Raw genomic sequence first — 20,552 nt, 5'->3', positions numbered from 1 at the left:
ATGTGCCCTTGACCAGGAACTGAACTCGTGACCCTTTGGTGCATGGGCAAAGCTCTAAGCACTGAGCCATGCTGGCTAGGGCTAAGAGCCTCTTTTTTGTTTTTTATATTTTTATTGATTTCAAATAGAGGAAGGGAGAAGGAGAGAGAGTTGAAACATCAATGATGAGAGTCATTGATTGGCTGCCTCCTGCACATCCCCGACTAGAGATCAAGCATGAAACTTGGGCATGTGCCCTGACTGGGAATTAAACCACAATCTCCTGGATCCTAGGTCAATGCTCAACTGCTGACCCAGGAGCCTCTTTTTAAAAACATTTTTATATATTGATTTGAGAGAGAGTGTGTGTGAGAAACATTGATTTGTTGTTCTGCTTATTTATGCATTCATTGGTTACTTCTTGTATATTCCCTGGCAGGAGATCCAATCTGCAACCTTGGTGTATTGGGACAATGCTCTAACCAACTGAGCTATCTGGCCAGGGCTAGAGGAGCCTCTTGACAGTTTGCATTAATGGATTTGATAGGAAAGATTTAAGATTAAGAAAAATGATTTTTTTTTTTAAGATTTCACCCTCATACATGTTTCATATACAACATCTAATAGAGGCAAATATAAGCCAGCTCAGTTGTCCAAGGAAATTAAGACTGTTTTAGAATAGAACCAGCTGTGTTAAGAGAAATGATAGTTTATACCTTGTTTGATTAAGTTCTCATTCCTTATAAAAAACAGTTGTGCTTATCTAGACAGAGTAAATAATTTTCAGTTGCTCTAAGATTATTTTTTAAAATTTCATTCACTTTATTTAGCCTCTAGGGTTGTGTTGTTTGGGGATATACTTGAGTTGCCATAAAGCTTGAATAAGATGAGTTTGGTTCATGGTGATTGAGTAATATAAGATTATTTGCCTATATTACTTTGCATTATTGATAATGTTTTCATTTTCACATAGGGGACTTGTCTTTGATACACTATATGGAAATCTTTTAAAAGTTGATGCTTATGGAAACCTCTTGGTTTGTGCACATGGATTTAACTTCATAAGGGGGTGAGTACAAAGGAACCTTTTAGCCTCTTTCTAGTGCTTGTATAGGCAAGCAATATGAAGATGACAGTGTCTTCCTGGATTTAATGTACTTTCTTATTTTTATTAAAGAGCAATTCTTTTATATAAAGATATTTAATAATTATTTATTAGGCAGTTAAGACCCAAGCTGACTTATAAGTATAGTTAGCAGTTACATTTTGTTTAAAATAAATGTTTCCTAATGATACAGCATCCAACAAAGGTAATCTTGAAACTTGCCCAAAAAGAACAGTAGTGGCTTTGACTTATTTGAAATTCTAAGATTTTTATTTTCTCCTTTTTAATACAGTTCTCAGGTAGCTGCTCAGAAGAGGTATGTACATAAAAGTGCTTTGAAAATTTTAAAACTACAGCAGTGTAAATGACTAAGATTTTTAACAGCTAATACATTATTTTTTTATATTCTAATGAATAGCTTCAAAATTTGATTATGTTAAAAATGAATACAGGGTGATAATATTTAAAACAAATAAGGATAAGCTTTATTTTAAAATACTACCTAATTTACCACTGACACTATTAGGGTCAGAGCAACTCTTAAAACCAAAAGAGGTCATGTGTCAGTCTCCTGTGTAACTTTGCCATGCATTATTCATTCTCAGTGGCAAAGTAGTAAAAACTGAACTGTCTACATTGAAATTGTTAAAGAGATAATGTCTTTTTGGTAAATATATTTTGTGATAAAAGGCACAAACTATTTGAAACTGTACTAGAGTTTTCCTTTCAATCTGAGGTCACAGCAAGGCCCTACTTAGAATTGAAGCATCTTATGCAAGACTCTTCAGCTGATATTACACAGGCTCAAAGATTTCCAAGTATACATAGTGAGAAAAGTGCGAAGTAAACATCCCACCTTGACACACCTAGACAGGCTTTTCTTTCACTGTCATATCTGCCCTTCTTTCACTGTTCCTCTCATGAGGGGTTTGTTCAAGATCCACGAATATTAGGATGCAGGATTTAAATGTGAAGTAATTGCAAGTAGTACTAGCAGCCTAAGCTCTTTTACATATAGATATTGTCACTGTGATTCAGAATCCCAGTGAAGATGAACCAACATTCTATTTATCAATGTCTGAAAAGGGGTTTTTGTGTTATGGGGGGGAAGGGGTAGTCAAAGAAGAAAAGAAAGAGAAGCAGTTCTATAAATTAGTACTACAATTAGATTTACTAACTCAATATCCACAGACCTTTCTTCCCCCAACTAAGCCAATAAAGTTTCCAAATAGCTCCTCTGGAAATACAGTACATTTAGTAATGTTTCAAAAAAAGTCATTTATGAGTAAATGCAGAATCATTCAACCAGCACTTAGCACCATACAGTCTTTTGAGTCAAAAGGAAAAATCCATGGAGGACAGACAATAGTTTGGGGCAAGCCTGGGGAGGGGGCCAGAGTGCGATGGAGGGGGTCAATGGTGGGGGAAAGGGGGGGACATCTGTAATACTTTCAACAATAAAGATTAAAGAAAGAAAAAAAGAAAAGTCCATGGAGAAGAAGAGAGACAGGATGGAAGATAAGGGAGAGAGTTATTGAAGTGTATGGTAGACAAGGCTGGAAGGGAAGTTAGGGCTCCTTCAGGCAGCACCTTACATGCCTTGCCAATGAGTTGGGGCCTGTTTTTGGACAATGGCAAAGGCTTTTAAAGTTTTAGAATAGGATAATATTGAGATCAAATCTTTATTCTGTGGGTTGCACAAAGTCAGCAGTACTATATATAACTTTTCCACTCAACTCTTAAGTCTAGCATTCCTTCTTTTATGATACATTATCTCCCCCCTGAATTAATTTTTATTTAAAAGATATATTAGCATGATTTGACACTTAATTTATACAAAATGTTAACTATATAAGTCAGTTTGGGTTCTAATTGCCTAATAGCTGGTAACTATCCCTATGTAAAAGAATTACTCTTTAATGATGGAGGGAATAGGAAAGTATATCTAAGGGGACAGTGTTATCTTACTATACCTGGCTGAGGAAAGCGTATCATTACTCTTCCCTTTCACCCTAATTTTCATTACAGAAAATCCTGAAAAGCTAGAAGTGAGATATTCTACAAAGTTATTCTTTATTGAAACTCTTATTTCAGATGGGTGACAAATACAGGGAACAATGTGATTTTATATTCCTTACTAAAGTTTATGCCATTTGTAGTTAACAAACCCCAGCAGGAATTTACCCAGGCTACTCTGAGATGAACTTTAAATTTGGTGTTATTTAGATTATTAGTTGATCTCCATAAATGCACCATGAGAATTGTGCATTTTTATATTTTAGTTTTTCTCCCTTTTTGTTTCTCCATGATATTTTTATTAATACTACCCCCTTCCTCTTCTTGCTGTGTTTCATTTCACTCTCCAAGCTTCTCATGTACCTCTAATAACTTGCTTTCACTGGCTTTTTTCTTTTAACCCTAAATGTTCTCCATGAACATATCCTTAGTCTTCTCTTTCTCTGTATTCTTAGGTGGTCTACTCTAACAGTCTTCGTGACTTCATGTACTGCCTGGGCATACATGTTCTCTCTCAAGTCTGAATCTCATTTTAAGTTCTTGACCTTTGTTTCTAATTGTGTGTAAAAATATGTTTACTTTGAGCTCAATGTATCCAAAGTAAAACTCCTCTTACATCTACTTCTTATCCAGTTTTCATATTTCCGTTAATGGAAATGGAACAACCACCCTCTGAGAGACAGCTTAATGTGAACATCATTATCTTTTTGTGTTGTTGTTTTATTTTTTTCTTAAAAAAAGGAAATTATTTATTTATTTATATAAACATTGTCTTTGATTTTTATGTCCCTTATCAGCCACATACAGTCAGATGCCTGGTCTTGTTCATTTTACTTTGACAATCTTTCTCGAATACATTCTTCTCTTTAATTTTCTTTGCCACCACTCTAGGATAGGCCCCTCCTGCTCTCATCTAGACGACTGCAATAACCACTTAACCAACTTCACAGTCCTTTGTCTCTGTGTTAGTTAGCTTTTGCTGCATAATAAATTATTTCAGAATTTAGTAGCTTAAACAATGACCATTTTATTTTGCTCAAAATTCTGACAGTCGGCTGCACAATTCTGGGGCTCCTCAGCTGATTTAGAATGGCCTCACTCATGTCTGGCAGTTGGCAGCCTGTTGCTGAGATGCTTCATTTCTGCATGTAGCTTTTTATACTCCAGCGTTACCTCACCCTCATTTGCAGAGTAGTCTCCGAGTTCCAAGAGCAGCAGAAGTAGGCAAGCCCCCGTGCAGAAGTGTTTTTGAAGTCTGTTTGGATCTCATTTATTGCTTTCAACCTGTATTCAAGGATGGAGTCTTGTAATCGGAAGAACTTCAAAATCATATTAAAAAAAGATTGAAAGAATTTGTAGCCAGTTTTTGCAACATACCCCTTTTTTTTCTATTTTATCCTAAAACTGCAACTGATTTATTGTTTTTACAATTCAGCTTTGCTGATTTTATCCCTCTGTTTAAACACTGTCAGTGGTACTCTCTTGTCCTTGAACGAAGTTAAGAACAATAGCATAATCTGCCTCAATTTATCTTTCTAGTTTTATTTTTCTCTGCTCCCTTTTCTCTACTCGTATTGGACTAGTTTCTGAATTGGTCCACCTACCCTTTAAAGACCAGCTTATATGCCACCACTTTCATGAATCCTTCCTAGATTTTTTTCTCCTCCCTCATACATTTACTTTTCTTAGTCTCTTGAGTGAAATGATCTCCCCTTCCTCAGTTTTCTCATAGCTCTGCAACTTTCTTGTGGTAGTTGTGATTTTTTTACCTTGTTATAATTGTCCCTTACCAAACTGAAAACTTATTTTTTAATTGATTTTAGAGAGGAAGGAAGGGCGAGAGAGAGAGAGAGAAACATCGATGTGAGAAAGATGATACATCAATGTGAGAAAGGTACATCGATGTGTGAGAGAGATGCATTGATTAGTTGCCTCCTGTACGTGCCCTGACCAGGGATTGAACCTGCAACCTAGGTATGTGCCCTGACTGGGAATAGAACTCTCGACCTTCTGGTGCATGGGGCAACACTCCAGCTGAGCCACACCAGCCAGGGCCAGACTGAAAACTTTTTTTTAAAATATATATTCATTTTAATATATTTTTATTGATTTCAGAGAGAGGAAGGGAGAGGGAAAGAGAGACAGAAACATCGATGAGAGAGAATTATTGATCTGCTGCCCCCTGCATGCCCCTGTTGGGGATCGAGCCTGCAACCAGGGCATGTGCCCTGACTGGGAATCAAACCTCCATCTCCTGGATCATAAGTTGATGCTCAACCTCTGAGCCACGCCGGCTGGGCCAGACTGAAAACTTTTTAAGGGCTGCAGCCCGAACTTGTTCACCTTCATGTGTAATATTTGGAAATCTGCCTTGTCATGTAGCCATTAGAATATTTGAATGATTTTTGAATGATGAATATTTCTCACAGTTACTATAGTGTTAGGTTTTTGGGTATACATTAATTGAAATTTTTTTCTTTCAGACCAGAAACTAGAGAGCAGTATCCAAATAAATTTATCCAACGAGATGACACTGAAAGATTTTACATTCTGAATACACTATTCAACCTACCAGGTAGACTCACTCTATGCTTATATATACTGATTCTTTCTCCTCTTTTCATGATTATTTGTCTGCTCAAGGGAGATAAAATAAGTTTGAATTTTCTCACTTATAGCTTATAAATATCTATTCTTCATTTTTCAGAAACCTACCTGTTGGCCTGCCTAGTAGATTTTTTTACTAATTGTCCCAGATATACCAGGTATGTATATATTTTATTTTATTTTTTTCTTTTTTAAAAAATTAATGTACAGGGTTTTAGAGAACTGGCCATTGTAGGTCTTTTCTGCTTTTCTGAAGTGAATTTAGTGCTAGTGAGAGATGCTTCATTGCCAGCCTGAGAGATGGGACGGCACCAGCAGCTCCATGCAGGCTCTCACCTCCCACTCGGCCCCTCTTCTTGCCAGTGTGCTGCAGCCATGTTTGGAAGGGACCACTTCTGATTGGCTTCTCCTGGGAATGAAGACGGCCAGCAGAGGTGCTAATTGTGACAACTGAGTGGGAGGTTTGTGTGATGATTATCTGTCCAAGCAGAATTACACTAAAACCCCCCTACTCATTTCACAGCAGCTACCCAGGAGCCATCCAGGGATGGTAATTTAGTTTCATTCCCAGGCCCAGCAAGATTTGTTGAGGAATAAAGACTGTCTGTCCTCCCTGAAGTAAAATTTTCTTAAGTCTGGAACAAGTTATCCTCTCCTTTTTAGGGATTTGTATAACCACTGCTGAAAGTTCAGCCATATGTGCCAGAATTCGCTAACTTTCTATCCTCTTTAGGACTTAACCACTTCAAGGCACTAAATTTGGTAGAGAGCTAAGTCACGAAGCTAAACAGAAAATAGGCAATACCTTTGTATCTAGAGAAGTTAGAAAAGTCAGGGTGGAGAGAACCTAAATTACCAATTTTAAGTTTTAAGTGTTTCTTTGATGGGAACCTGTTTCTTAAAAGTGATGAATAAAGAAACTTGATATTTTTGGAACTGGCCTTTTAGCTTCCATTCAGTATATTATATCACTGTATTTGTTCACAATTATTGTATTCTATTGAACACTATAGTCATCTCTGGTGGTCAAAATGGATTTTCATTAGGGAGTAATTATTTTCCTAATTAGCCAGTGCCATGTGATAATGGAACCTTTGGGTCCCTAGGCAATGTGTGATATTTTATTTACCCTCTTTTGGATTCCCTGTCATGTTCTTTTCATCTTTCTGTAGCTGTGAAACAGGATTTAAAGATGGGGACCTCTTCATGTCTTACCGGAGTATGTTCCAGGATGTGAGGGATGCTGTTGACTGGGTTCATTACAAGGTACCTGGAGCTGCTTCTTCACCTGCTCTCTCTCTGGCATGTGTTTACATTGTCTGACATTAACCTTCCAAGTGCAGATAGAGTTGAGTTACTCCTCTTAAAACACGCACAACAGATTTGCCCCCAGGGATAGCTCTTCATGATACTTCTTTGTTCTTGTCTTTTATTGTCCTGCTTTCACAGGGAAAGCTGATCTTTCCTCAATGGTGGCACTTGGCTTCTAGATCTCATTTTAGTTTGTGTTTCCCACACACACTTAGGAGAGATTTCAGTGTTAATATCATACTTGCTGTATCCTATGGGGATAATTATGGTCCATTTTGTTTTTGTTTTCAAATACTTCCCACTTGACTGATAACATTAACAAATATTATATTTACATTTACTATAAATTATACTGAGTAAAATATGAAATGCCTTTTGATTTCTAGCTTAAAATAAAAATAATTTTATATTTTAAATACATTTTGAAGGTAGAGTTGGAGCAAATCACATCTGCCACTTTATCCTGGCCTTCTCTAGTGTATCTACTTTTCCCTTTTGGTAAATACTTAAATGCATCTGGGTTGATAGTAGACACAATTTGTTTCATAAACAGTTAAAGACTGATTTTGTTCTTATTTCCTTTATTTCTTCCCCTAGGGCTCCCTTAAGGAAAAGACAGTTGAAAATCTTGAGAAATATGTAGTCAAAGATGTAAGTAATAAGGGAAAATCTACATGATAGCTTATTTTACCTATTCGAGAAATTAATGTCTCTTTATAGCAAAATGCACAAGGGGGAGGTATTTCCTTGTCTTGGCATAATATATGCCAAGTGTAATTACCAAGAGTTTTCAGCCAGTCTTAGTACAGTTTTTCCTATTGATAATCAAGAAGACCCAGTATTCCATTTGTTTTTATAGCTCTAATTATAATAGCAGCTAGAGTGGTTACTGTGTGTACATCAGTATGCTGAGTTATTACATGCATTTATCTCATTTAATCTTCTGTATAACCGGGAATTAGGTATTGTTACCTCTGCTTTATAGTTGAAGAAACTTAGGAATAAAGGGATTAAATAACTTAACCAAGTTCATACAGTTAATAAGTAGTAACCCAAATCATAACCACCATGCTAGATCATCTAAAAAAAGTACTCATATGTAACTTATTTTAAATGTCTTTAGGCTATAATGAGGAAACAATAAGGAAAGCTTTAAAAATATCTTAAGACATTAGAGGAAAAACCTAATAAAATTCAGAAAAATCTGTAGTTTAGTTAATAGTATTGTGTCAATGTTAATTTCTTAGTTTTGGTAATTGTGCTGTGGTTATGTACGATGTTAATGTTACGGGAAACTGGATGAGGCATATATGGAACCCTCTACTATTTCACAACTTTTCTTTAAGTCTGAAATTATTTCAAAATAAAAAATAAACACACACACTTATTCCTTTTCTTACAGAGGAAAAGTAGCATAATGCATTATTTTTTCAAAGTACTTTGGTAAAGATTACTTACTGTTTTCAGTCTTTGTACCTCCTGTTTCCCCTGCACTCCCACCCCAATCCTTGTTGTTTCAAAACGAACACTGAGGGATGGGTTCAGGAGAAGTCCAAGAGAACTTGAGTAAATCTATTTACTGTGAGAGAAGGAAAAATCTGTTTTTGTTTCTGGTTATATGAGGAGTTACAATTACCTTATGTATCTACAGGTGAGTCTGGGCATTTCTAGATTGTATCCTGCACATGCCATTTCAATTCTACAAGGTGTTTTTGAAAAATGAAAGTATGTACAGTGAAACTATATCTAATACTCTTCACAGAGGATTTTGCTGTTGATGTTTAAAATCAGCTTCTCTTGATCTCTAACACATCTAATTCACATACTAAGATTACAAATTAATTTAAACTCTTTCCTGACGCAGAAGGTAGAGATATGTTTTTAATAAGGTAGAGATATGTTTTTAATAAGCATATAATTATTTATAGGTATCATTTTATGTATAAAATCTGTATATTATATATACCATGTATATTACATATGTTAATACTTAATTTATGCATAGTGATAATGTGGTCTTTTAAATGCAAAAATCTGAAACTATCCAGCCAACCCTTTAAGGGCATCCCCTCCCTGTTCCTATTGCAGTGGACAGAAGTCCAGTATGTGACTACCCCACAGTAAATGAGTATATATCTGTGTTTCAGTGTTTCACTGTTCATTCTATTACATTTCAGGGAAAACTGCCTTTGCTCCTGAGCCGGATGAAGGAAGTAGGGAAAGTATTTCTTGCCACCAACAGTGACTATAAATATACAGATGTAAGTGCTTAATATTCATATTTATTTATACAGAGTAATTATTTGGGCCTCAAGAACTGTGACGATAACGAGGAAGATAATAGTTTATTAAGGGTAGTTTTTGCCCTTTCATTTTGAAAGCAGTTAAAAGAGCAAAAAATATATAGCAGAAGGGCTACAGCAGAGTGATTCTTAAATTTTTCTAAATATTTCTTTTGACTGTTTTCCCTGATTACAATTGGCTACTTGAACATTTCCATTTGGGGGTTATGTAAAACATCTGCGCTGATCAAAATGGCTCCTATGTCTCTTTGGTACGTCATTTATATAAACTTAAGTCACTCCCTTTATTGCACATGAGCATATGCCCGCCCACCCTCCTTCCCTCCCTCCCTGCTGCTGCTGTTGGGAGCCAAATAGCAATAGATGGTGCGAAGATGTTTTGATTCTTAGCCATCAAAAGTGACTGCTGCTTAACGTAAATGCTAATTTATCTCCCTAACCTCATCTTACTTTTGCTAAGACATTTACAAGTTCATAGTACTAGCAAGCTCAGTATTTTCCAATCCTCTTTATGTAAAATCTTGTGTTAGAAATCTGGTGATTTGGAATAAACAATCTTACAAAGCCAATGGTTCATTGGCTTGGTTGGTCTATGAAGAGTAGTAAGAAAGCCAAGGTAATGTTATTTCCATGTGAGTGATTAGTTCTCTATGCTCTTACCTCAGAAGACCCTTACTCCAAATATGTGTTCCAGTCCACATGGATATATGGATGAATCTGTGCATAAATATTCCCTAGAATAAATCCGTGTCGTACTGAGAATGTCAGAAGCTTCTGTTTGTATGTTTGTTATGATGAAGCATTAATTTCTGGCTCTAATAGCCATGATTTCATAAACTTTAGAGGAGACAATGTGATGAACCCTATATTGAAAAGACATGTCTTATGAAAAACTTGTGTATAATTTTTTTGGTAATGTTTTATATCCTTTGTACAAGTGGTATATGGATCTTACGTTGACTTTTTTTTTTTCCTCCAGAAAATTATGACTTACCTGTTTGATTTCCCACATGGCCCCAAGGTACTATATGCAGATTAATAGACCATTGCTTTAGTAATAATGAATGCATTTAATCAGCCTGGAATATTGATGTTAAGGAATTGGTCAGGACTCATTCAGAAATCTTCATTAACATTAGAAGTAATGTAGGTGCTGGTATTATTTAAAGTCGCTAGCAATTTGAAAACTTAGGAGACAGAAATAAAAGAGATATTCATGTGGCGTTTGGTAGGATGGGTTCAGAATAATAATATGCCCAAGAACTTCTGTGTAGAGTTAAGTTTGGAATTTTCAGGTTGAGGAAGATAACTGATAAAAAGAAACAGAGAAAATGTGTATATTCTTGACAACTTTTAGATTATGCTTATTGATGAGTTTTGTGCCAAGGGAACAATTAACCTTGATATTTAGCAGAGAAATAAATCTTTATTCCTCCAGTATGGCTGCACTTAGATTTAAGGAATAGTCATTGCAATTTACTTGTGCTATTTTTAATCCTAGGCTTTTTAAAATAAATATTAGTAAATTCCTATTTTGAGATTGCCAGAAGTACAGTGTGCAGTGCTCTTCAGCTTGACCTTAAAAGGTTAATGCCATGGTTCAGTTTCAGGATGGAAATAATGTTAATGGGCATAACTTTTACATTAGTGCTATGATTAGTCTGCAGTAGGAGCCAAAGGCCAATGTGTACCTAGGGCCATCATTCTGAAGTCCTAACCCATAAAATTTCCTAATAGTTCCATGCTAGTCTGTGTACTTCAGTGCTGATGCTTATCTGCCTCTTTTGGGTATTGATCTGCATCTCTCTTAGCCCCCTTGAGCCTCTTTTTGCCCATTTCAGAGTGTGAACACACTTTCTTTCATTTATTAAATTTCTGTGAAATAAGTAGTAGATGAAATGATTTAAAATGTAGAGATTTTAAATATGTTATTAGTCATTAACATATTTTCACCTTGCCTGCTTCCAAAAGGACATGGCTTATAAGACACAATACGTTTTTAATAAAATAGTGGGCTCTTCTGATTATACTTAGTATTTCTACATTCCTTGTATCTGAGTGAGATTAAATATGAGTGCCTTAAGGTTAGGAATGATGTTTCAGCTTTTGCTGTTTCTCCTTTATCAGCCGGGGAGCTCCCATCGACCATGGCAGTCCTACTTTGACCTGATCTTGGTGGATGCACGGAAACCAATCTTTTTTGGAGAAGGCACAGTACTGCGTCAGGTGGATACTGTAAGTTGAGAGGATGTGCTATCTGCTGGCACATTGTCCTTCCTGTTTCTCCTTTCCCCACTCTACTCTCCCTAAGGAAACAAGTATTTGTAACTACTCAGCTATATCTCTCTTGAAATTATTCTAAGACTTTTGGTTTTAATTGAGGTAGACAAATAATTCAAAAGTGCCTTTCAGGCCCAGCCAGCTTGGCTCAGCAATTGAGCATTGACCTAGGATCCAGGAGATTCCAGATTGTTTCCAGGTCAGGACACATGCCTGGGTTGCGGGCTCGATCTCCAGTAGGGGGCATTGCAGGAGGCAGCTGATCATTGATTCTCTTCATCATCGATGTTCCTCTTCTTCTCCCTTCCTCTCTCTGAAATCAATAAAGCTTTTTTTTTTTTTTAAAGTGCCTTTCATTTGGTTGCCTAGCCAAGTAGCATTTTGGGTAGAGATTGTGATAGAATGATAAAGTATTACAAAGTCCATATTCTCTTCTCACAGAAAACTGGCAAGCTGAAGATTGGTACCTACACAGGCCCCTTACAGCATGGTATTGTCTACTCAGGAGGTGAGTTGCAGACTTCCCTTTATTTAGTGTATGTCTTTGCTCAGACCTCACCATGAAAGCATTTGATGTCTTTCTAGCATAGTGACACATATACCCTTTTGTACTCTAAAGATATCATCTACTAAAGGTAAATACTTCAGTCCCCTACTAATGCAATGGGAGTCAAGGAGAATGGGTTTGAGAAGTTGTTAGTATGTTATAATGAATCTTTTATTTTCACTAAAAGGATCTTTCCCCTCTAGTCTTTCTTTTACCTATTTGAGGCTTTTCTTCAGTGTCCTGGAATCATTTGGGGTAGTTCTCAAGGGGTCCTCAAGGAGCTCCTATGGACACAGGTGCATATTTTGTGGAGTGAGAAACTTAATGGCAGATCTGTGATGAGAAAAAGAGGTGATACTTTTGAGGGTTACAGTCATTACTAAAGCTGAGAACATGTAGTTTTGTTGTTCTTGGATTTTGGTGATCAAGAGCTCTGGTCAGCACATTGGAGCTAAAGGTTTTGTCTTAGAGGCAATAAAAAGACTGATGAGAAAAAGACAATTGTGGGGTTTTGTCTTTAAGGAAGGTGAACCATTTTTCTAGTGTGTTCCTCACATAATTGTAAGAATAAAAGTAATCGACACAGTATTTAATGGTTATGGTACTGGGGATGCTGGTTTTTTAAATATGGGGACATTTTTGTTTTCTCATTGTTTATTCTATTGTTTCAGGTTCATCTGATACAATCTGTGATCTGTTGGGAGCCAAGGGCAAGGACATTTTGTATATTGGAGATCACATTTTTGGGGACATTTTAAAATCAAAGAAACGACAAGGGTGGCGAACTTTCTTGGTGATTCCTGAACTTGCACAGGAGCTTCATGTCTGGACTGATAAGAGTTGTAAGGAGCCATTATTTATTTCTTAAATCTTTGACACAGCTAGTTCATATAAATAGCCAGCTGTGAATCAGTCCTCGATGAACCATTACTTTGTATGCAGGGGGTCAGAGGTGGTCAACAGATGGGCCCTGATATTTACATACCTCCTTCCTAGGTAGCCCGATACTGCACGAAAGTCCAGAATTTGAGGAAATGAGAGATTATCTTGTTCAGCTTTCTTCTTGAATCCCTTCAGTTTTAATAAAATGTAACTCATTCCCTAGCTAGTTTGGCTCAGTGATTAGAGTGTCGGCCTCCCGGGACTGAAGGGTCCTGGGTTCAATTCCGGCCAGGGGCATGTACCTTGGTTTCAGGCTCGATTCCCCGACCCTCGTCGGGGTGTGTGCAGGAGGCAAGCAATTGATGTATCTCTCTCACATTGATGTTTCTCTCTCTCTCTCCATCTTCCACTCTCTGTGAAAAGCAATGGAAAAAAATATCCTCAGGTATTAAAAGAAATTTAAAAAGTTACTCCCTGCGTTCTATTACAATAGCAGCTAACCTGTGAACTCCACTCTTGGCTGTAGTCCCCTATTTGTCCAACCATGCTACTTAGCTCCAGTCTCTCTGCTGCCAGCTCATATCTGTGATTCTGGGGCACTGATGGCTCTGAGTGTTAATCACCTCCTGGTATTTTTTATTTGCTCTTCTGAGAGGTAGAAAATGGAGCCAAATTCCATTATCTGAATTGAGCTACGCAGTGGACACTGAAACATGAGCTGTGGATTTAGTTATGTAAAGATGTTTGACACATAAGTTCTTCAACCAGTCCTAGCTAGCATTACAGTGTGGTGAAAGGCAATGCCTACATGCCTTTAGGCAAGTTACTGAGACCCCCTCTGCTTTATTTCCTCAAATGTGAAAATGTGGGTAGTAACGCCTACCTCATAAAGCTGATGAGACTCAACTGAGGTGAGGTGTGTATAAGAAGATACAAATAACCCTTCTCAACCAGGGCTCCTCATCTGAACAATGGAACAGAGAAGACAATCGAATGACTCTCCATTTTCCCAAAGATGGCAGATAAAGAAAATGTTACATATAATGATTATATTAAGGCTTAATTTTCTGGGGAACCCAGGTGGAGAAAAGCTGGAACACAGAAAAAGCACACAGCAGGTGCTGGCTGTTGGTATTGTTTGTACTTACCAGTGGAGTTTTCTGGATAACCTTCCATCCACACTTTCAACTTCCCACTTGTGAAGTTTTAGAAGTCCAGTTGATTTGGCTCTATTTCCTAGACTTGTAACTCGGGACCAAAGTCACTTCATTCTCTGTTAATACTTGCTTTGCTGACACACCTGAGATGGGGTGTGAATTTTGGCACTTTGTAAGCTTAGACTCAGCATCTGGTTGGAAGAGTTGTGGTCCGTGGTGTTCCAGTAGGAAGAAAGGCAGAGGAAGTTACCGTGTTCATCTGCTGCCAGATTGCAGGGGGCGTAGCAGTAGGTTTTCCTGAAGGGGGCAAAGGAAGTTATTTTATATACTCACCTATGGCTTTACTTTCCAGTCATATCTGCAACCTTTTAATATAGTTTCAGCAGTAGTTAAAAACTGGATGCTTTTTATTTTATTTATTTAAAGTATTTTTCTTTTCCTTCCAAACCTTAACTAGCACTTTTTGAAGAGCTTCAGAGCTTGGATATTTTCTTGGCTGAACTCTACAAGTAAGTTTTTTTCTTAAATCTAAATTTTTTCCCCCTAAAACCCACCTATCTTTTTGGGAGTCACCTAGGTATAAGAGATGTCCTTTCTAGAGATTTTCCCTGGGTTTTTCTTTTGTCTCCAGGCACCTTGACAGCAGCAGCAATGAGCGCCCAGACATTAGCTCCATCCAGAGACGTATTAAGGTATCCAAATTTGATTTGGGAGAAAACTTGCAAAATAAAGTTTAAGTGATTTTCATGTTTCTGATTTTATACAGGGAGTGGAACATAGCCATTGCTCAATAAATATATTTTGAATGAGCTGACGATCTTGTTCTTTGTTTTAGAAAGTAACTCATGACATGGACATGTGCTATGGGATGATGGGAAGCCTGTTTCGCAGTGGCTCCAGGCAGACCCTCTTTGCCAGTCAGGTGATGCGTTATGCTGATCTCTATGCAGCATCTTTCATCAACCTGCTGTATTACCCATTCAGCTACCTCTTTAGAGCTGCCCACGTCTTGGTGAGTTAATGCAGCTGTAAGCTATTTACAGTTAAGATACTTGTAGGACCGAGATCTGCATCCAGCTTTGTGGGATGACACAGGAGAGTTTGGATTATTCCTTTCTTAATGTGCAAAGCCCAAGGGTGGGTTGTACAAAAAGGAGTCTTTGAGAAAGTATTCTCAAGATAGAATGTTCCAGAGTATAACTTCGCTCTGAAGTCTACTCTATTACAGGTTGTTTGAATGGTGATGACTTTCCTCTTGTTAGCACTAAATGAGAGAAATGTGCTTTTTATATTCCTATATTCTGATACTGACGTATGTTTCAGGACTGTTTTGCTGTGAGATAGGAAACAAAGATGTCTCCTCTCCCATCTTACTCAGTTTCAGGCTGTAGTAAACAATCTGGGCACAGTGTTGAGGGTTGAGGAGAAAAAAGGATACAGGTGGCTTTAGGGTGTTCCAGGAGAACACTTCAGCGTCTAAGCTGGCTTGGCCTCTGGTCCATCATAGACATCTCTGCACGGCCCCTACAGAGGGAGAGGAGGGTAGCTCTTAGAAGTCACTAAGTTGACAGGGAGGTCGGGAGGCTTCCCAGCTCTGAGAGCAGCCGCTACCGCTTTCCTGGGACTTAAGTGAATACAATCAAGTAGCATTTTAAAATTTTGCTGGAAAGTGGAAACTTTAAAAGAACCATAGCACCAAGAATTAGTAAGCTGTGTGGGCTGGACTACTGCCGAGAATTGTATTCATGCAGTGATCACCACCAAACAATGAAGTGGAACTTGTTTTTAACCAGTGAAACAAGTAAAATAGTAACGCTTTCTGTTATATTGACCCAATAGATCTTCACTGGTTTCCAAAAAGTTTAGGCACAAAGAAACAAACTCAAGCAGAAAACTTTGGGTTCACCTGATTTCTAAGGTAGGAAGAGTAGCAGCAGTACTTTCAGGAAGATGGAATTATGAAGGAACAGCTTTAGTTAGATTTGGAGGAGATGAACAAATAAAAATCATCCTTAGCTCAGCAAGGAACACCACCATGGGGCCCTGCTTCAGAAAGGTTCTTTACACAGCAGACTAGCAGCTGATCATTAAACCTCTTCAAGCAAATGCTAAAGTTTTACAGTGGAAAGCTCATGATGGCATTATTTTAAAAGATTGGAACTCAGCCAGTGATTTAATTTTATCTGCTGGTGAAGACTGTAAGTATAAGGTATGGGATAGTTATGGCCGACCTCTGTACAATTCACAGCCTCATGAGCAGCCTATTCCCTCAGTTGCCTGGGCTCCAGATGGAGAATTATTTGCTGTTGGCTTGTTTCATACTCTACACTTGTGTGATAAAACTGGGAAGTCATATACTTTAGAAAAGCCCAACGCCGGCAGCATGTTCAGTATTGCCTGGTCGGTTGCTGGCACTCGGATTGCTGGAGCCTGTGGAAATGGACATGCTCTTTTTGCACACGTGGTGGAGCAATGTTGGGAGTGGGGAATTTTTCAAGTAACGCTAATCAAAAGAAAGACCATGCAAGTTTGTAACTTTCTTAATGATGCAGTGGATTTACTGGAATTCTGTGATAGAACCATTAAAGGATCTTTGAACTATTAAAAAAAAGGGGCGGGGTTGGGATTTGGGAAATACCTGTTTTGCTCCACCTGCTTTCTGAACCTCTGACTTTGTTCTAGATGCCTCATGAATCAACAGTGGAACACACACACGTAGATATCAACGAGATGGAGTCCCCCCTCGCCACCCGCAACCGTACCTCAGTGGATTTCAAAGATACTGACCACAAGCGGCACCAGTTGACACGGTCGATTAGTGAGATTAAACCCCCCAACCTCTTCCCACTGGCCCCCCAGGAAATTACGCACTGCCATGATGAAGATGATGATGAAGAGGAAGAGGAGGAAGAGGAAGAATAAGGAGGAAAAGCGAAACCCCGAGCACCCATTAAACAAGTTCTGCAGGACTCACAGGAGCATACCATGTCCCTGTTTGGGTTCTAGAGGGGGGCACTCCATCAGAGATATATCTGAAAAGTTTCTGAAGACCTTAAGATAATCCTAATCATAGGGAGATACTTGTTTTAGTTTTGTGTGTACACTCTTTACAGATGGTTCAAAATTGTAATGGAGTCTACTGGAAAAAAGCTGGGCTGAACTGCATGCAGATGGCTCCATCGCGGCTTGTGACACTGTTTCTTTGTCTTGTTTCATCATCAGTATGTTGAAGGGTCTCAGAGTGGAACAAGGAAGGTGATGGGAAGAGGTGATCCAAAAATGCTCTTACATTACAAATTGTGCTCTTACTCCAAAATCCGTCGTTTTCAGTGCATTACTTAGTATTGTATATCAGTGGAGAAATATATTGTTTCCATGATCAAATGTAGTCTTCTTTCAAGGACAAGGTTCCTTTTACAAGCTTTTAAGTGTCCTCAGTGACTCTGGTAAGGCTGTTGTCCATCAGTGGCTTTGCAAAAGTGTTCCTGCTTGCCGTAGGGCTGATCTGGAGTGGACTGCAGAGATCTCATTTTGAGGCAGAAGTCTTCATCTATTTCTATAGTTCTGTGATTGATACCAAAAAAGCTTATTTGTTCTTCAAAAAACTTTTTTTTCTCTCATCTGGGATAAATCTATAGGAAGAATTTAGCTAAAAAAGGACAAAGGAGCAAGCCCCCCAAAAGAAAAGGAGGAACCTTGTATTACAGCAGAACTGAGTGAACGTCTGGTGTGGGCTGTATCGTGTGGCTCAGGCTGCCGAATCCAGCCCTCTGTCCTCGAGCTGAACGCTGAATTTCAGTGTCAAGCAGGCTGAGATGGAAAGTGGGCTCTGTAAGCCAGAACCTTACTAAAGCAGAGGGCACGATCTGTGTGAATAAATTCGCTTCAGAATCCCAAGTGAAATCACTTCTTGTTGTTTTGAACAAGAATGGGTCATTACTGTATACTGTAGGAGGTGTAACTGCCTCCCAGTACAGTGAAAGTCGTTACAACATTTTTAACAGTGGTGTAGACTCTTACTTTAACCTTCATATATTTCTTTCATTCTTACTGTCATTGTTAACATTGGGAGGGTAGATTAGCTGCTCTAGAATTCAATAAAGTATAATATTTCTATGACTGACTTTGACCCCTTCTGTAGCACAGCTGTAATAATAATAACTGTTGGGTTTAGGTTTAGCTTAGTGAGATCGATTTGACATTCTCTTCTCAAAAGAAATATAGTGTAGCATGACTAATGGTTCAATTTATAGCACTTAAATAGGCCTCAGTTTTTTAATGGAAAGTTTTTAGGTACAGGACTGTGAGGTAAGGCTTCCTTTTTAAAAATCATTATATAGGTAGGGAACACAGTAATTTAGCTAAGGCCGTATTGCCTCAGCACTTTCAATATCGATGGCTCTGCACCAAGTCACTTTAGGAAACATACATTCTAACTGGTATCTATTAGGAATATGTGCTACTGTTAAAGTATCACGTTAGAAATGCTATTGGAAATAGCAACATACTGTCTTGCTTTACATTTTAGAAATATGTTTATGGTCACCCCAGCTATTTATTATTCTCACTCAAGATAGAGATGTTGCCTGGTTTACACATGGTCTTAAGTTTTCACAAAGCCAAAGAATTTCTGAATTGTTTTAACTACAGAGCTAACTTATAATAGTAAATTTACATACCTTCCCTTTTACAGCAAGGACTAGCATGAACAATTAGCTTTAATTTACCACACTTTTTGTATTGTTGTCCACATAAGAATTTATCAATGTAATAGTCTCTTTTTAGTCAGATGTCTCTCTGGCAGTGGGTCCAAAGACTGAGAAGTGCAAAACAATTGGAATCAGTAAGAATTCCACTGCTGGTTACAGCTTTCTTCGGGGCCACCAAAATACATTTTAAAGAGCTCAGATTCCATGAGAGTCTAAGATCCAGAACAGTGTTGCTTCGCTGTGTACTATTCTTGTTAGGAGAATGTGCTGGGGAGTAAGTGGTCCATGGGCAGGCACTCAGGGCAGCTGCAGTTAGGCTTGTTAAAACATGAATGCGAGTGTCTCTTGCCAGTAGTTAAAGGAAGCTGAACTTAAAAAGTATAATCTTCCCTCCCCCCTTTTTTAAAACCTGAGGCATTTTAGACTGTGAGAAGACAGATCTCCCAACTCTTTTCAGAATTTCTTTCCTGGTATTTAAAAAACACCACTTATGTTCAGGCTTTGTAAAAGTACCAGGTACCACTTTTTGGGTGCTAGACTGAACTCCCAATCTTAGGGCATGTATAGGCTAACAGGGGCCCTGACACAGCCAGCAGCTCGTCAGGAACAGCACACCCCAGCCCTGCTAGGTTTCCTCCGCAAGAAGACTTGCCCCAGGTACTCATCTCTACAAAGATGGTCAGGTAAAGCTCAGATGGTGTATTCAGAAAAGTCCATTAGAGCCAAGAAAGTTGTGTTCTGTTTAGACCTTAGATGTTCTCCTACCATATTCATAGTTCTGCTGAGACCTAAAATAAGAAAGCAGGCCCTCAAGCTACCCTTTTAAAGATGCTTTTAGAAGTGGTTCTTAGTAGAACTAGAATAACTTAGAGCTACAAATCCTTTAGTCATGTTTGTATTGTTTTTAAGCAACCACTTTAAAGCCACTTGCAGTGACATGTCAGATTTAAAAGTACTTTGTCCATGTTTAGATATTTCTAAATCTGATTTATTTATTTAAGAAATATTTTGTCAACAAGTTTAAAGCCTTGCAATTTTTCCAAGGCTGCCAACAGCATTTAAAAATACTCTGCTGATTCACCACAAATAGCCTGAGACAGACAACTGCATATCTAAGTCTGCATTAGGATAGGAGCCTTGTCCACATTCCATGTTATGGAAACTATTTAATCTTTCTTCGATGGTGGGAAAATGGTAACTATGATCTAGCTATTGCCTGTAGTTACTGGCCCAATTCCTCACTTGGTTTAGTAGTTTATGTCTCAATACTTAGGTTTCTCATGACATTCTTTCTTGATGACTCGAGTCCAGAGCTCTTAAAGTTTTTCCTCAAATGGAACAATTTCAAATGATATGCAACTTTAAGAGGCCCTGATAATGAATTCTTAACCATGGAGCTACCTAAGCAGCCTTGAAAACAGAAGAAAAATAGTGCAGTACCACCAACAAGCAGAGGACACGCACACGCACAGCACCCAGGAAGCAGAGCTGGGTGACCTAGAGTAACTCTTGGCGTCCCACCCTCGCCTCCACTAACAGGAGCAGCGTTCCACACTGTTCTCACTGCCGAGTATGTAGGAATAGCAGAAAACACATCATAAAAGAATGGCCTTGTTTACGGAACGAACAAGGCAACTCTTCTACTTAACCTGATTA

At 38.2% G+C, this 20,552-nt stretch overlaps 1 protein-coding gene across 9 annotated transcripts in view; it reads left to right on the top strand.

Moving 5' to 3' along the window:
• The window catches only part of NT5C2 (5'-nucleotidase, cytosolic II), a 111,787-nt gene extending 93,484 nt beyond the window's left edge, over positions 1–18,303 (top strand). For 5 of the 9 annotated variants that reach the window (XM_081158951.1, XM_081158955.1, XM_081158954.1 and 2 more), the window contains 14 exons: positions 953–1,048; positions 5,584–5,675; positions 5,808–5,865; positions 6,880–6,973; positions 7,616–7,669; positions 9,196–9,279; positions 10,301–10,342; positions 11,449–11,556; positions 12,043–12,109; positions 12,820–12,990; positions 14,645–14,696; positions 14,819–14,879; positions 15,023–15,199; positions 16,870–18,303. In XM_081158951.1, the coding sequence (XP_081015077.1) occupies positions 953–1,048; positions 5,584–5,675; positions 5,808–5,865; positions 6,880–6,973; positions 7,616–7,669; positions 9,196–9,279; positions 10,301–10,342; positions 11,449–11,556; positions 12,043–12,109; positions 12,820–12,990; positions 14,645–14,696; positions 14,819–14,879; positions 15,023–15,199; positions 16,870–17,109 (1,396 nt within the window). In that variant the 3' untranslated portion in view covers positions 17,110–18,303. Of the gene's footprint in view, positions 1–952; positions 1,049–1,376; positions 1,401–5,583; positions 5,676–5,807; positions 5,866–6,879; positions 6,974–7,615; positions 7,670–9,195; positions 9,280–10,300; positions 10,343–11,448; positions 11,557–12,042; positions 12,110–12,819; positions 12,991–14,644; positions 14,697–14,818; positions 14,880–15,022; positions 15,200–16,869 lie in introns of all 9 variants that reach the window. The other 4 variants (XM_081158950.1, XM_081158948.1, XM_081158952.1 and 1 more) reach the window with 1 other exon arrangement.
• The last annotated feature ends 2,249 nt before the right edge of the window (positions 18,304–20,552 follow it).

Source organism: Miniopterus schreibersii (genome assembly GCF_964146895.1).
Source record: "Miniopterus schreibersii genome assembly, chromosome: 14".
Taxonomy (NCBI): domain Eukaryota; kingdom Metazoa; phylum Chordata; class Mammalia; order Chiroptera; family Miniopteridae; genus Miniopterus; species Miniopterus schreibersii.
The sequence above is the reverse complement of the archived record's forward strand: the minus strand, read 5'-3'. Positions and strand labels throughout refer to the sequence as shown.